Source organism: Pinus tabuliformis, chromosome 5_1 (assembly GCF_031772625.1).
Source record: "Pinus tabuliformis cultivar Carrire ecotype Pingquan chromosome 5_1, CPIR1, whole genome shotgun sequence".
NCBI classification, from domain to species: domain Eukaryota; kingdom Viridiplantae; phylum Streptophyta; class Pinopsida; order Pinales; family Pinaceae; genus Pinus; species Pinus tabuliformis.
The window spans coordinates 162,862,787-162,878,165 of NC_142305.1; the positions used below are offsets into that span (position 1 = coordinate 162,862,787).

Consider the following 15,379-nt stretch of genomic DNA (forward strand, 5'->3'; position numbering starts at 1 on the left):
GGAGTCCAAATCACTTGGTAACTCAACTTTGACTTCTTGAAATATTTCCACCTCATTTACACATCATTTTGTCATGTGTGGATTTTTATTTTCTCCAATTTATTTAATTGCTGGCTCAATTTATTGACGCATTTTCCCATAGACTTAAGAAAATTGGGTTTTGAGGGTCTATAATTTATTTTTCACCCTTCAAAGTGTTTGTTGGTAGAAAGTTGAGGAGGAGAGGTGTAATTTTGAGCACACATACCCCACATAGCTTCTCTAGACACCACTTATTACAATTTACCTACAAAATTTATTAAAATTTCCATCCTGCGGGAAATCTTAAAAAGTTTAAAAAATGACCCCTAGACCTATTCAAATTTCGCGAAATTTAATGAGTGATCTAGCATGATAATATAAAATGACTGTAGACACTAGGACTCACCCAAGGCCTTGCTATCAAGTTGCAATCTGGTTTTGGGGTTATATCTGGAAGAAAAAAACTCAATTAATTATTAAGTGCTAAAAAGTACCAATAATTAACCATGTAAAAAAATTTCCCTAGATTGAACTCACTTGATTGCAATGTCTCCAGCTACCTAGGCCTGTTACATGAATCTATTTCATCATGCTAGCATCACTTTACAACATCCCTGTAGGGCTTGCAGAATCTGAGTACAATAGAGAAGAAGATGAGAAGAAGAAGAAAAAGCTTAAAAGCTCTGATGATATCTGAATTCTGAAGGTACATGAATGTCTTGACATGTCCTTGGGCATGGAGTCTTTGAGTCTTCAAGTATACTTCAATGGTCAACAGGTGGCGTTGATCGTTTAACTCCTTTGTCATGGCCTTAGCAAAAATGCACCCTTCACTGAAACCAAAATCATTGATCATGCACGGTAAGCGTTCTCTATGATATTTTAAGGCTTGGATTAGGCAGTTTGATCAAAATTGGGTAGTGTTGATTGATGTCCCTAGGGAATTGAGGTAGAGACAAAGGCTCTACAAGAGGAGAAGAATGAAGGGTGATACTAGTGATGAGGATCCTGATATAAGTGATGGTGGAACATTGTTTGTCAAGGAGTGGTGGAACATGCATGGTGGTGCTACCCCATAGCTACAACATTTGGCAACATGGGTGCTTTCACAATTGGTGAACACTTCTTCTGTAGAGAGGTGTTTAGCAACTAGCTCAATTTATTGTTTTGGACCTTTTGATCTTCATATTTCGGTGTGTAGATGGCCTATTTTGTAAACATAACTATTTGGTCAATTGCTAGATAACCTATTTCATTCGATATGATAATAGTCTGCTTTCTATTATATAACCTAAAAATTTGTATGTTTGTAAGCAGTGTCACAGGGTTCGTCGAACCTAAACGTTGAGGTCCGAAATTCGGCGAATTTCAAAAAAAATCTTAAAGTTCGTTTAGGTTCGAGAAGGTTCGACTTTATCTCAGTTCCTGCATATGCGATTTCGTACACCGATATGCGATCTATTGATCCAGATACGTGACTTATCATGTGGAAACGTGACTATCAGATTTTGGGAGTTACACGAATTATCAAAATGCAATAGGCGACTTATCTCATGAATATGCGATTATCTCAGACAGTTACGTGATAGTTACGTGAGTTATCAGAGATGTGGCAATTTACTTGAACTATCTCCTCCAATTAAGAGATTATCTCCGAAAGTTGGGCGATTATGTATGCGATGCTAATTATTTCAGCAGGATTTATGTGATATGTCAATTATCTGTCGATTACTTGAGTGATCCTTGCGTCGTGCATGGGATATGCGAATTATCTGTGGGATATGTTTATTATTAACATGATCTCAATCAAATATGTGAATTAGCTCCATCGAATATATGAATTATAAACATCATCTCAGTTATCTCTGCAATATACCGATATTGCGATATACAGTTCAAATATAAAATATTACCATATCGTAATTATAAAATTACCGATATTGCGATATACAGTTCAAATATAAAATATTACCATATCATAATTATATACTGCAATATACAGTTCAAATATTACCATATTGTAATTATAAAATTACTACGTGCAAAGATAAGTTAACATAATTTAAAAATTATATATTTTTACAAGAATTATTTTTAATATATTTTAAATTATATTACATTAACAAAACTAGGGTATTGTTATTTTAAATATTATAAATTAATATAACTTCTATTTATGGAAAATTATAAATTTATTGATATAGTATATGATAAAAATGATAAATATATATTAATTATAAATGAATATAAAAGATTTATGTAATTTTAATTATTATATATATATTTTTAAAATTATATACATGAACGAACCTAATGGTGAACCTCATACGAACCTCATCGAAAAATTCGAACTTGAATCGAACTTAATTGTAATCGAATTTGAATTCGAACCCGAACGATGTGACATTGTTTGTAAGTGATAGAATCTAATTTCTAGATGTTTGATGCTTGAATAATTAAATCATTAATATGCTATGGTTTCCATTTCCGAGGTTTTTGGAAAATGACGCTTCTGATGTTTCACTTCTAAAAAACGCACCAGCTTAGTCCCCGCTTCATGTGACTTTGATTTAGATAGAAGAGGAGCCGAACTCGAATCGAACTTATTGTAATCGAATTTGAATTCGAACCCAAACCATGTGACATTGTTTGTAAGTGATAGAATCTAATTTCTAGATGTCTGATGCTTGATTAATTAAATCATTAATATGCTATGGTTTCCATTTCTGAGGTTTTTGGAAAATGACGCTTCTGATGCTTCACTTCTAAAAAACGCACCAGCTTAGTCCCCACTTCATGTGACTTTGATTTAGATAGAAGAGGAGGGATTGTGTTGTCTGGACTTACATGGTGTTTGTAATTGAGCTGCATTCACACTTTGTGCAGGGAAAAAGATCATGAAGTACATGTTTTTATATACTGGGATTTAGATAGGATATGAGAAGGGGTTGTGTTGTTTTGACTTTCATGGTGTTTGTAATTTATCTGCATTTGCTCATTGTGCAGGGAACAGGATCGTGATGCTTCCCTTTCTGTGCAATCAGGTATATGTTCTTGTTCTTAATGAGCTTGAAATTTCATGCTATTTATATTTGTGGTAATAAAATTCTAGGTAATTTATCTTTGTGTAGAATATGATACTTTTTTTCCCAGAATAATGACTGTTGTGTCCACTTTGAATGTGTAACAACGTGATTTGACAATTTTATCCTTGTCATTTGCATTGGAAAAATATATATTCCTTCAAAGAAAAATAAAGGATGTCACAAAATGTATGAAAAGCTTTATTATTTGCACATTATTTCAAACAACTTTACATACCTCATAAAATAATATGTGATTATTGCAAAAGAGTACAATGATTGCATACTTCTCAAGGTGTCCTGCATAGATGGTAACAAATTTGCTAGGTAAGTAATACCTATTGTGTGGTAGCTTATCTTGCTGTTCTATTGTAGTAACATCAAAGATAATAACGTATGAGTGGCCATTGATTTCATCTCAAGAATGAACAAAAACTGTGTGTTCAAATCCTGTTTGTAGGTCTGTTTGCCACAGGACATTCTGTATGCTTCCTTTTCATAAGTAGAAAGGGTAGTTTAGCATGAGATTGCCTCATGATATCTCCTTGTGTTCAATCATCTTACATGTAACCATTTACGTCTTGGGCTTTGTTAATGTAAAAAAAAAAATGTGAACATGTTTACACTTGATAATGTGGAAACAGAAGCCAATCAAAAAATTTGATGGATGGAGAGGTTACGCACAACGATTGATAATTCATTTATTCATGAGCAGGAAGCTCGATTATATCTGGTATTACAGGTTAGAGAGGCCATCTCCAACATTAATGGATCAAGAAGCAAAACTACCTTGAACTCGAAGCAAATTAACAATTAAATTTCATTTTTTAAGCACAAAAGGGCATTATCCAACGTTTCCTCCCCATAATGACTATTTTGGAAGATGCCCGGTGCTTCTCTCTGAATTTATAGAACTTTTCATTTGTCAGTGCCTTGATGATGATATCTGCTACTTGTTCATCCACTGCAATGGCTCAGCTCCGATTATCCTCTCTGAACTAGCTCTTTTAAAAAGAAGCGTTGGTGGTTCTTGGTCATCTGGTTGGTACTTTGATTATTACAAAGTTACTAGTAGGTCCATCTTGCTTCCATTGTAACTCCCCAAGTATTCTTCAACCATATTGCTTCCCATGTTGCTGCCAGTACTGCCTAATACATTGCCTCATGTTTCTACTTTATTTCTTGTTCTTTATATAGGAGACTTCATATTAGTCCTGCTTTTTATTGACATCATTGTACTCAGTAGTCCCATTGACCTACTTTTTGGTCATTTGTTGGACATGAATATAATTATCTTATCTTATAGATAATGACACTGTAGAAGATTTCTTTGTGCACCAACTATTGCTTATCCCATAGTGAGTGCATATCCTGAAGTTGATTTCCTGTTATCATTATCACCTGCCCAATTTGTATGTGTGTAGCGAAATATAATCTAAACATGTCTGAAGACCTATATTTTAAACCATAGTCAATGGTACCACGTGCATATTTGAGGATCCTATTGGTTTTTGCCCATCGAGTCATCTTAGGCTCTGTCATGAATCTAGATATTAGACCTGCTGCATAGGCAATACCCAGGCAAGCCGTCATTTAGTAGTTCAACCTTCCAGTCAATTATCTATACCGAGTATGGTCAACTACTTTGGAATTGTCATGTCTGGATAAAGTCAACCTGATCTTAACAAGAGTTGTAGCTGCTTGACAACCTCACAAGTTATCTTTGGTATACCAGACTGAGTTATGAAAGTGTTGGCACCGATTTGCCATAACCCCAATACCCAAGAAGTATTGCAATTCACCTAAGTCTGTCATTTCAAACTTGTTGCTCCTCTCTTTTTTAAACTCATGGAACATCCTTTGACTGTCTGCAGTATATATCAGATCATCAACATAAAGTGCAACAATGAGTATATCTAGATCCACTTGGTACCAATCACTTCTTTTTAGGTGACAACTCAACCATCTTCCAAGTGTTGTTTTTTGTCAGGGAATTGTTTTGCTCCTCTATTTACCGCAAAATTTGCTTTGCTTTGAGGCCTAGTTGTTCTTCTATTAATGTTTGTGTGAAGCATCTGGGTAACCTTCCCTATTTTTTTGTACCATTTCGGCACCTTCCGCCAACCATTTAGGTTTTGCCAGTGCTATAAATATCATTATTGGAATTTATTGATGGGGGATGTGAATTCGGGATACCAGAAAGATTGGGGAAGTATTGGAAAATTTGGTGAACCAAAACAATACAAAATATATTCATTTAGAAAAAAAAGTAAAACTTGTTGACCACTACGTGTAACTACCCTTAGCAGTACACCCCCTTTTCTTCGCAAAAGGGATAGCGCTTGATTGACGTGTCTGTGCCATTCGACAGTCATCACCGACCTGATCATGTTATGTTGTAAACCCAATCTGCATGTGTGAATTGTAAATAATCTTAGCAGAGTTGAGTCATGTATGTAAACTGCCTAGGTGGACCTAATTTTCTAGTGATAATCTGCGTTCTGGAAGGTTTTTTGTTTCACCGATCCATGATCGGCAGAGTTTTCCTTCAGCCTAACCCCAGAGCCGGAATGAATTTTGTCATTAGAATCTTAGAGGAATCCTAGTGCGTTGATTTGCTAGATTATATTTGGTCGCAGAACTGGGTGGTCTATGAGGGTCTATGTTAAATGGGTTTTCCCCTTTGAGATGTAAAATTGTAAAAGTCATGATGTAAAGTGTCTTGAGGGTTAGAAAATGTTTTAATCCCCTCATAAGTCCTAAGTCCTAGGTCCTAGGTGATTTTTCCAAAGGCTAAGTTCGAGGATCCAAAAATAAAAATTAAAAAATTAAAAAAATTAATTAATTAAAAAATAGATAAAAATAATAATAAAATTTATAAATTTAAAAAATAAAAAATAAAATAAAATAAAATTAAAAAAAAAATAAAAAAATAAAAAAATAAAAAAATAAAAAAATAATATTAAGTCAAATTTTTGAGTAAATAAATGCAGAATTTTAAATTTTTAATATATTAAAATGCATTTAAAAATTCGACGGATGAGATTAAAAGAAATCTTGATCCTCATCGACGGTCAAGATTAGTTTGACATGGATCACTCGAACTAGCTGTTGGGAATTTTTCCTTTAAATAGGGTGCTAGGGGTCATTTGAGATCAACAGATTTTGATCTGAGAGTCTGGTGCTAAAGAAAGCTCTCTTGTAGTCATTTTTCGTGCAATAAAGAAAGACTTTGGGGTTAAAAATCTTGCTGGTGTTACTCTTCTGGAAATGCTGTAAGTTCTTTTATTCTTTCTGCATAATTTTGTTTTCAGCTATTGATTTTAGCTTGATGAAGATTGATTCAGGCACAGGTATCTTGTCTGATCTCTAGGGTTTGAATGATAGTTTAGATTCTGAAATATAATGGCAGGTATCTCCATTTGATCTGGATTTCACTATCATTTTTTCCCTCTATGTTAATGGTTGATTGTAAGCTGTGCAGGAAATCTTTTTTTTTAGATTACCGGGCGTTAGGGGAAGTTCTCGGCTGAACCAGCGAACTCCTGGGTTGTGTTTTCTGAAAGAGCCTAGCCAGTTCTTGATCCTGGGCTTATCATTTGAAATTTTTTTTTATGAATACATGAAGGGTTTTTCTGAAGCATCTCACATTAAATTAAAATTCTGAAAATATTTATGTGGCATAACGAAAAATCTGGCTATTTTAGAGCCTGCAGTTTGTGAATATTGTAATTATTTAGCTAGGGTTTTCAGTTTCGTTTCTTGCACATATTATTTCTGGGTTTTTTGGTTTTTGCCATTGCAGGCTGCAGGGACAGGCTTTGAGAATTTTTCAGGGTTTCATCAGGCAATCTCAAGCAGTCTGCAGTCCGGGGTTCCATTTTTCCAAAGATAGTCTTCAGCGGATTTTCAAATTTTTTGAGGGAATTTGATGGTTTATCAAAGCTGTTTTGCTGCTCGGGGTTTATTTTTATTTGCAGGAAAAAAATTTCGATTTTTTTTTTTAGAGCAGGTTGCTGCTTCACTCCACGGCTTCCATTCATAGTTACATTTCCTTTTATTGCTGTTTGAACTAGCATCCTCACCTTTCCAGCTCCGCGTGCCATCCCTCACCTTTCACTCTTGCCCACCTGCGCGCTGCCAGATCTGGGTTTCACATTCACGCAGCTCCTAAACCTGCGTCTAACCTGCAACCATTATTCCTCCATGCTATCTCTTCATTCGTTGTACATATCAAGCTATCTTCTGCTGCTTGCATATCTCCTCGCATCATCAATTCCATGTCGTCCAACCTGCATGCTAATAGCAGCAAGCAAACAAAGAAAATCGATTTTCAAAGACTGGATTGCAGCTCTAAACTGCTGCATGCACCTGCAACTGCATCCAACGGCTCCTATCCTCACTGCGTCCATCATCGCTGCTCATCTGTGTGACTTTCTTCTGTCCAAACTCTCCATCAAATTTCGCTGCCATACTTGCAAACATCCAGCAAACTTCTTCCTTGATCGATTTTTTTTTTTGTTATTATCTCAGCAGTCAAAGCCGTCATCCTCTCTTCTGCGTCCATCCTCAGTCAACTCCCTCACACTGACCTGTTCATCTATTTGCAGCTCTCGCAGCCTCTCCAAACCCTCTCGCCTCTCCAAACCCTCTCTGCGGCTGACCTGCACAGGCACACCCGTAACGTGCAACATAAAAGGTAAATCGGTTTAGTTTTTTCATATACGTAGGGATAGCGTTGATAAGATGTATGCGTATGGTAAGACATTGTTAGTTTAGGTTTAAATTTTATTTTGTGTTTGGATATAGTTTAGAACTTTATTAGTTTTATTATTTTAGAATGTCACTTTCATTTAATTAGGGGTTTAATCTTTTAGTTTGTTTAATTTAGTTTTAATTTTTGTTTAAAGTTAGAGCCATACAAAATATATAAAATAAAAATTGATTTTGTTTCACAATAGTGTAGTCCCGTTTTTTTTAAATTTTGATTTTAATAATATAAAAAAAAAAAAAATAATAATCGATTTTCATTTTTTTTTTAGCCCATAGTTTAGGACTTAGTTTTTTTTTTTTTTAGAGTTAGATATTTTTCTTTGTTCATTTTTTTGTTTCATTTATAAAAAAATAAAAAAAAAAATCGAAAGGTTCCTTTTAAAACTTTAGATTAAATATTAGATCTAATTTAGTTTTATTTGATTTTAGTTTTGTTGCATTTTTTTTAGAAATTTAAAAAAAAAATAAAAAAAAATAAAAAAATAAAATATTTTGGAAATATTTTGCCAGATTTAGTCTTGGCTCAAGGCTTCTTCATTTTTGCGATATATCTTTCCTGCTGAGGCTAAAATTTTGTTCATTTCTTTAGGTGGTTAAACATGCCTAAATGTTCAGTTGAAGATTAGCTACATGAATGTGATCTCTGGTTAGCATTTAAAATTACGTGGTTATTTAAAACACTTAATTTTTCGAATTTTAATTGCTAGAATATTGTTGACCATTGAGCATTTATCGATTATCTCGCATTTGGCAAAAGGTATACTTTTGTTTGAGTTATTTGATTGTTAATGAGCTCGTATTTCTGCAAGCATTTGATAAATAATCATTCAGTCATTAAATCTATAAGGCACTGGTACATTAACTCCTAAAATCAATCAAGTACTGGTATTGCCTTGCTGTGTCTCCCAACCCAACTGGTCCCTAGTTGGTCATCCATTATCCCATAGGGTTTACCCCCCTTAGCCGCGGGAGACAGGCTTAAACGGAGAGATCGGGGATCAGGGTGACAGCCCCCGGTCTGAGCGTTGTCGTGACAATCTGTGCGACAACATTTTTTGGCGCCGTTGCCGGGGATAGAGTTTTTCTGTCCCTGGCGTTTCAGCGACATTCATCTTCTCACTTTTCATCACTCTTTCATCTTTCTCATCTCTCATTTGAGCTGGTAGATTCAATATTTTTTGGCATCATTTGGATCTTATCTTTTGTCATATTGGTACCTACTCTTCGGTTCATTTCTTGTCTGGGTGGCGACTCCATTCCATTTCTTTTTTTTCCTAGGCAAGAAGCCTCCCTCATATTTGCTTGCTGGTTGCTTTTTGGATCCTAGAATTAGATTCATTGTTCAAGTGGCGACTCCACTTATTTCATCTCTTGATTTTCTTGAGCAGAGATCTCTTTCTATCATCCATTTGGTCCCTCGTTATTCATCATGGATTATTCGTTTAAACCATGTCATTTTACTGATGATCTCCATGATATTCCGGAAGTGGCCATTTCTAAATTACCTTTGTTCTCAAGTGGTGATTCAGTCGCTGTTAAAAGACATCTAGGCTTGTTTACTCGTATAATGATCATATATTGTAGACCCCCTCAGTATAATCATGAAGATGTCAAAATGCGTCTTTTTGTCTTTTCTTTAGAGGGTGATGCTTTGAATTGGTTTAACAATTGTACTAAGGATTCTTTCACTTCTTTACAAGACATTGTCAATGCTTTTAAAGATAGATATGGTAATCCAGATAGCTCGCCTCGTGTCCCTAAAATTGTGCAACAGAATGAAAGTAATCTTATAAAAGCTCCAGCTGTCGATGAAAGATTTCAAGACAATTCTTCATATCAGAATGTGCCATCCACCTGTACCATTGCATATCAAATCCATGATAGTGGAAAAGCAGGGACAAATGACAATGAAAAGGAAGATCAAAGGCAAATTATACAAGAACTAATGCTGCTGGTAAAAAATATGGAGATCAATCAAACTAATTATGCCAATGATGTGAGAACTTTATGCATCGACCTGGAAAAACGTAATAGGGAGATGGAGATCATGCAAAATCAACATACTAAGGAAATTGAGGCCATGAAGATTAATCATGACACAGAAATTAGTTTTATGCAAAGCAAGATGTCAGGCTTAGAGGAAAATATGACGACCATGAAAGCTAATCATGATAGGGAAATTAATTCTATGCAAAACAAGTTATTAACTATGGATGAAGAAATGACTATCATGACATTCGATCATAATAATAAGTTGGCTACCATGCAAGCAAATCATAAGGAAGAAATAAACTCTATGCAGTATTGCTTGATTAACATAAAGGAAAAGAACGATAAAGTAATAAAAGATATGGAAGAAGACCATGCCAGGCAAATCAGTGCTATAAAGGTTGAACACTATAGTTAGATAGATGCCATTAAAATACAAGTTTAGAAGTTTCAACAATGGTCAGAGGATGAGAGAAACCAGGGAACATCAATAGATCAGGAGCCTCCTTATCTGTTACAGCAAGCTCCATCATATTATGAGGTCCTTTGTTCCATTGAAAAGTGGATAATTAAAGATGACCTGGATAAAAGGGAAATTAATAATCAGGTTGATGCTCACACGGTTAATCCACTAGTCATTGAAGATCAAGTTATAACTCATGACACCTGTGAGATTGGTCCATCATCTTTGACAGGGCAGATGCAGGATGAAGAAAGACATGTCACGCATATCTTACATACTTCATCTGATAGCTTTGAAACAGAAAGTTCCACGTCATCAGTGATACGGCCTGCCACGAAGAGAAAGCGCAAAAGAAAGAGAATGAGAAAAAGATTTGATGCATCAGATGACCGTGAGCAGCTTGACTTTCGGATAGGAAGAAGTCCTACCATATGCAGAATTGGACATGGCACATCCGAAAAGCAACCGACAGATTTGCCTGAAAGCAGGCAAATGCTTAGTATACACTACATTGAGCACATCTGATGCCATGGGGCATCCTCTGTATTTCTAACCCTATTCCTTGTTTTTTCAGCGTTTTCATTTTTGTTTTAGGATTAGATTTACTTTTCTAGATAGTTAATAAATGAAGAGCTTATATCTTTCCTGTGCTTAATGTTATATGATGATTTTTGGATGGACGCTACTTATTTTTGGCTGTGTGTTGCATGGATGCAGATTCTGGATTCTCACATTCCTACAGTGCAGCAACGTGTCCCCAAGTAGAGCCAGATGTTGACCACTACGTGTCAACTACCCTTAGCAGTACACCCCCTTTTCTTTGCAAAAGGGATAGTGCTTGATTGACGTGTCCGTGCCATTCGACAATCATCATCGACCTGATCATGTTATGTTGTAAACCCAATCTGCATGTGTGAATTGTAAATAATCTTAGCAGAGTTGAGTCATGTATGTAAACTGCCTAGGTGGACCTAATTTTCCAGTGATAATCTGCGTTCCGGAAGGTTTTTTGTCTCACCGATCCATGATCGGCAGAGTTTTCCTTCAGCCTAACCCCAAAGCCGGAATGAATTTTGTCATTAGAATCTTAGAGGAATCCTAGTGTGTTGATCTGCTAGATTATATTTGGTCGCAGAACTGGGTGGTCTATGAGGGTCTATGTCAAATGGGTTTTCCCCTTTGAGATGTAAAATTGTAAAAGTCATGATGTAAAGTGTCTTGAGGGTTAGAAAATGTTTTAATCCCTTCATAAGTCCTAAGTCCTAGGTCCTAGGTGATTTTTCCAAAGGCTAAGTTCGAGGATCCAAAAATAAAAATTAAAAAATTAAAAAAAATTAATAAATTAAAAAATAGATAAAAATAATAATAAAATAATAATAAAATTTAAAAATTTAAAAAATAATTAAAAAATAAAAAATAAAATAAAATAAAATTTAAAAAAATAAATAAAAAAATTAAAAAAAAAAATAATAATAAGTCAAATTTTTGAGTAAATAAATGCAGAATTTTAATTTTTTAATATATTAAAATGCATTTAAAAATTCGACGGATGAGATTAAAAGAAATCTTGATCCTCATCGACGGTCAAGATTAGTTTGACATGGATCACTCGAACTAGCTGTTGGGAATTTTTCCTTTAAATAGGGTGCTAGGGGTCATTTGAGATCAACAGATTTTGATCTGAGAGTCTGGTGCTAAAGAAAGCTCTCTTGTAGTCATTTTTCGTGCAATAAAGAAAGACTTTGGGGTTAAAAATCTTGCTGGTGTTACTCTTCTAGAAATGCTGTAAGATCTTTTATTCTTTTTGCATAATTTTTTTTTCAGCTATTGATTTTAGCTTGATGAAGATTGATTCAGGCACAGGTATCTTGTCTGATCTCTAGGGTTTGAATGATAGTTTAGATTCTGAAATATAATGGCAGGTATCTCCATTTGATCTGGATTTCACTATCATTTTTTCCCTCTATGTTAATGGTTGATTGTAAGATGTGCAGGAAATCTTTTTTTTTTAGATTACCAGGCGTTAGGGGAAGTTCTCGGCTGAACCATCCAACTCCCGAGTTGTGTTTTCTGAAAGAGCCCAGCTAGTTCTTGATCCTAGGCTTATCATTTGGAATTTTTTTTTATGAATACATGAAGGGTTTTTCTGAAGCATCTCACATTAAATTAAAATTCTGAAAATATTTATGTGGCATAACGAAAAATCTGGCTATTTTAGATCCTGCAGTTTGTGAATATTGTAATTATTTAGTTAGGGTTTTCAGTTTCGTTTCTTGCACATATTATTTCTGGGTTTTCTGTTTTTGCCATTGCAGGTTGCAGGCACAGGCTTTGAGAATTTTTCAGGGTTTCATCAGGCAATCTCAAGCAGTCTGCAGTCCGGGGTTTCATTTTTCCAAAGATAGTCTTCAACGGATTTTCAAATTTTTTGAGGGAATTTGATGGTTTATCAATGCTGTTTTGCTGCTCGGGGTTTATTTTTATTTGCAGGAAGAAATTTTCGATTTTTTTTTTTTAGAGCAGGTTGCTGCTTCACTCCACGGCTTCCATTCATAGTTACGTTTCCCTTTATTGCTGTTCGAACTAGCATCCTCACCTTACCAGCTCCGCGTGCCATCCCTCACCTTTCACTCTTGCCCACCTGCGTGCTGCCAGATCTGAGTTTCACATTCACGCAGCTCCTAAACCTGCGTCTAACCCACAGCCATTATTCCTCCACGCTATCTCTTCATTCGCTGTACATATCAAGCTATCTTCTGCTGCTTGCATATCTCCTCGCATCTTCAATTCCACGTCGTCCAACCTGCATACTAACAGCAGCAAGCAAACAGAGAAAATCGATTTTCAAAGACTGGATTGCAGCTCTAAACTGCTGCATGCACCTGCAACTGCATCCAACGGCTCCTATCCTCATTGCGTCCATCATCGCTGCTCATCTGCGTGACTTTCTTCTGTCCAAACTCTCCATCAAATTTTGCTGCCATACTTGCAAATGTCCAGCAAACTTCTTCCTTGATCGATTTTTTTTTTTTTTTTCTCAGCAGTCAAAGCTGTCATCCTCTCTTCTGCGTCCATCCTTAGTCAGCTCCCTCACGCTGACCTGTGCATCTATTTGCAGCTCCCGCAGCCTCTCCAAACCCTCTCCGCCGCTGACCTGCACAGGCACACCCGTAACGTGCAACATAAAAGGTAAATCGGTTTAGTTTTTTCATATATGCAGGGATAGCGTTGGTAAGATGTATGCGTATGGTAAGACATTGTTAGTTTGGGTTTAAATTTTATTTTGTGTTTGGATATAGTTTAGAACTTTATTAGTTTTATTATTTTAGAATGTCACTTTCATTTAATTAGGGGTTTAATCTTTTAGTTTGTTTAATTTAGTTTTAATTTTTGTTTAAAGTTAGAGCCATAAAAAATATATAAAATAAAAATTGATTTTGTTTCATTTTGTTTCACAATAGTGTAGTCCCTTTTTTTTTAAATTTTGATTTTAATAATATAAAAAAAAATAATAATCGATTTTCATTTTTTTTAGCCCATAGTTTAGGACTTAGTTTTTTTTTTAGAGTTAGATATTTTTCTTTGTTCATTTTTTTGTTTCATTTATAAAAAAAGATAAAAAAAATCTAAAAAAAAATCAAAAGGTTCCTTTTAAAACTTTAGATTAAATATTATATCTAATTTAGTTTTATTTGATTTTAGTTTTGTTGCATTTTTTTTAGAAATTAAATATATATATATATATATATATATATATATATATATATAATATTTTGGAAATATTTTGCCAGATTCAGTCTTGGCTCAAGGCTTCTTCATTTTTGCGATATATCTTTCCTGTTGAGGCTAAAATTTTGTTCATTTCTTTATGTGGTTAAACATGCCTAAATGTTCAGTTGAAGATTAGCTACATGAATGTGATCTTTGGTTAGCATTTAAAATTACGTGGTTATTTAAAGCACTTAATTTTTCGAATTTTAATTGCTAGAATATTGTTGACCATTGAGCATTTATCGATTATCTCGCATTTGGCAAAAGGTTAACTTTTGTTTGAGTTATTTGATTGTTAATGAGCTCGTATTTCTGCAAGCATTTGATAAATAATCATTCAGTCATTAACTCTATAAGGCACTGGTACATTAACTCCTAAAATCAATCAAGTACTGGTATTGCCTTGCTGTGTCTCCCAACCTAACTGGTCCCCAGTTGGTCATCCATTATCCCATAGGGGTCTACCCCACTTAGCCGCGGGAGACAGGCTTAAACGGAGAGATTGGGGATCAGGGTGACAGCGCCCGGTCTGAGCGTTGTCGTGACAATCTGTGCGACAACAAAACCAATAACATCAAATTATCACATTGTCACATAATATGAAATTAACACTGATATATAGGATATCAAATGGTACATCACACATTAACTGTTGATAGCTGTCCAATCAAGCCTCAAAACTGAATAGGAAATAAAAATTACATAAAAATATAGTACATATATTTCATGTGACATCTACTATAAATATGTACTATCAAATTCCTTTTGCCTTTTTGACAGGGAAGGTAATGGGTTGTGTTACCTCCTAGGGTCTCACTTGGTGTAAAGATCCCCTAAGTGGTGAAACTCTGAAGGCAACTTAGACAAACTACCCACTATCACCTTGGTAGTCTTGTCTTTCTCTTTTTAGACTAGAGGAGTTGTAACATAGGGGGAAATCTCTATGAGTAACTAAGCTCAAATGTTGTGGAATTGAGAGGCAAAGTAACCTAGTTATCATTTGATTTAGGGTTTATAATTAGCAAATTTTAAATTTCAGATTTAAATCAGATTTAATAAACCAGTGATATATTGAGGGCTAAAAAGAGCAAATGAACTAAATTTTAACACTAGAAATCTGATATTTGCATTTTGAATTACCACATTGGTTTAAGATGTGTATTTAAGGCTCAAACGATTTGGATTTGCACTCTGTTTGAAGGAATTTCTTGATCTAATTTTCGAATTGCTAAAACAGAAAACAAAATTAAAAAAAGTTGTAGTTTTTGGGGGTTGGTTC

General features: G+C 34.9%; 1 protein-coding gene across 6 annotated transcripts in view; it reads left to right on the top strand.

Annotated features, from left to right (window-relative positions):
• Window positions 1-15,379, top strand: part of LOC149163932 (uncharacterized) — a 416,091-nt gene that overhangs the window by 72,264 nt on the left and 328,448 nt on the right. For all 6 annotated transcript variants that reach the window (XM_089431903.1, XM_089431905.1, XM_089431904.1 and 3 more), the window contains exon 3: window positions 3,028-3,065. In XM_089431903.1, the coding sequence (XP_089288029.1) occupies window positions 3,028-3,065 (38 nt within the window). The remainder of the gene's footprint in view (window positions 1-3,027; window positions 3,066-15,379) is intronic.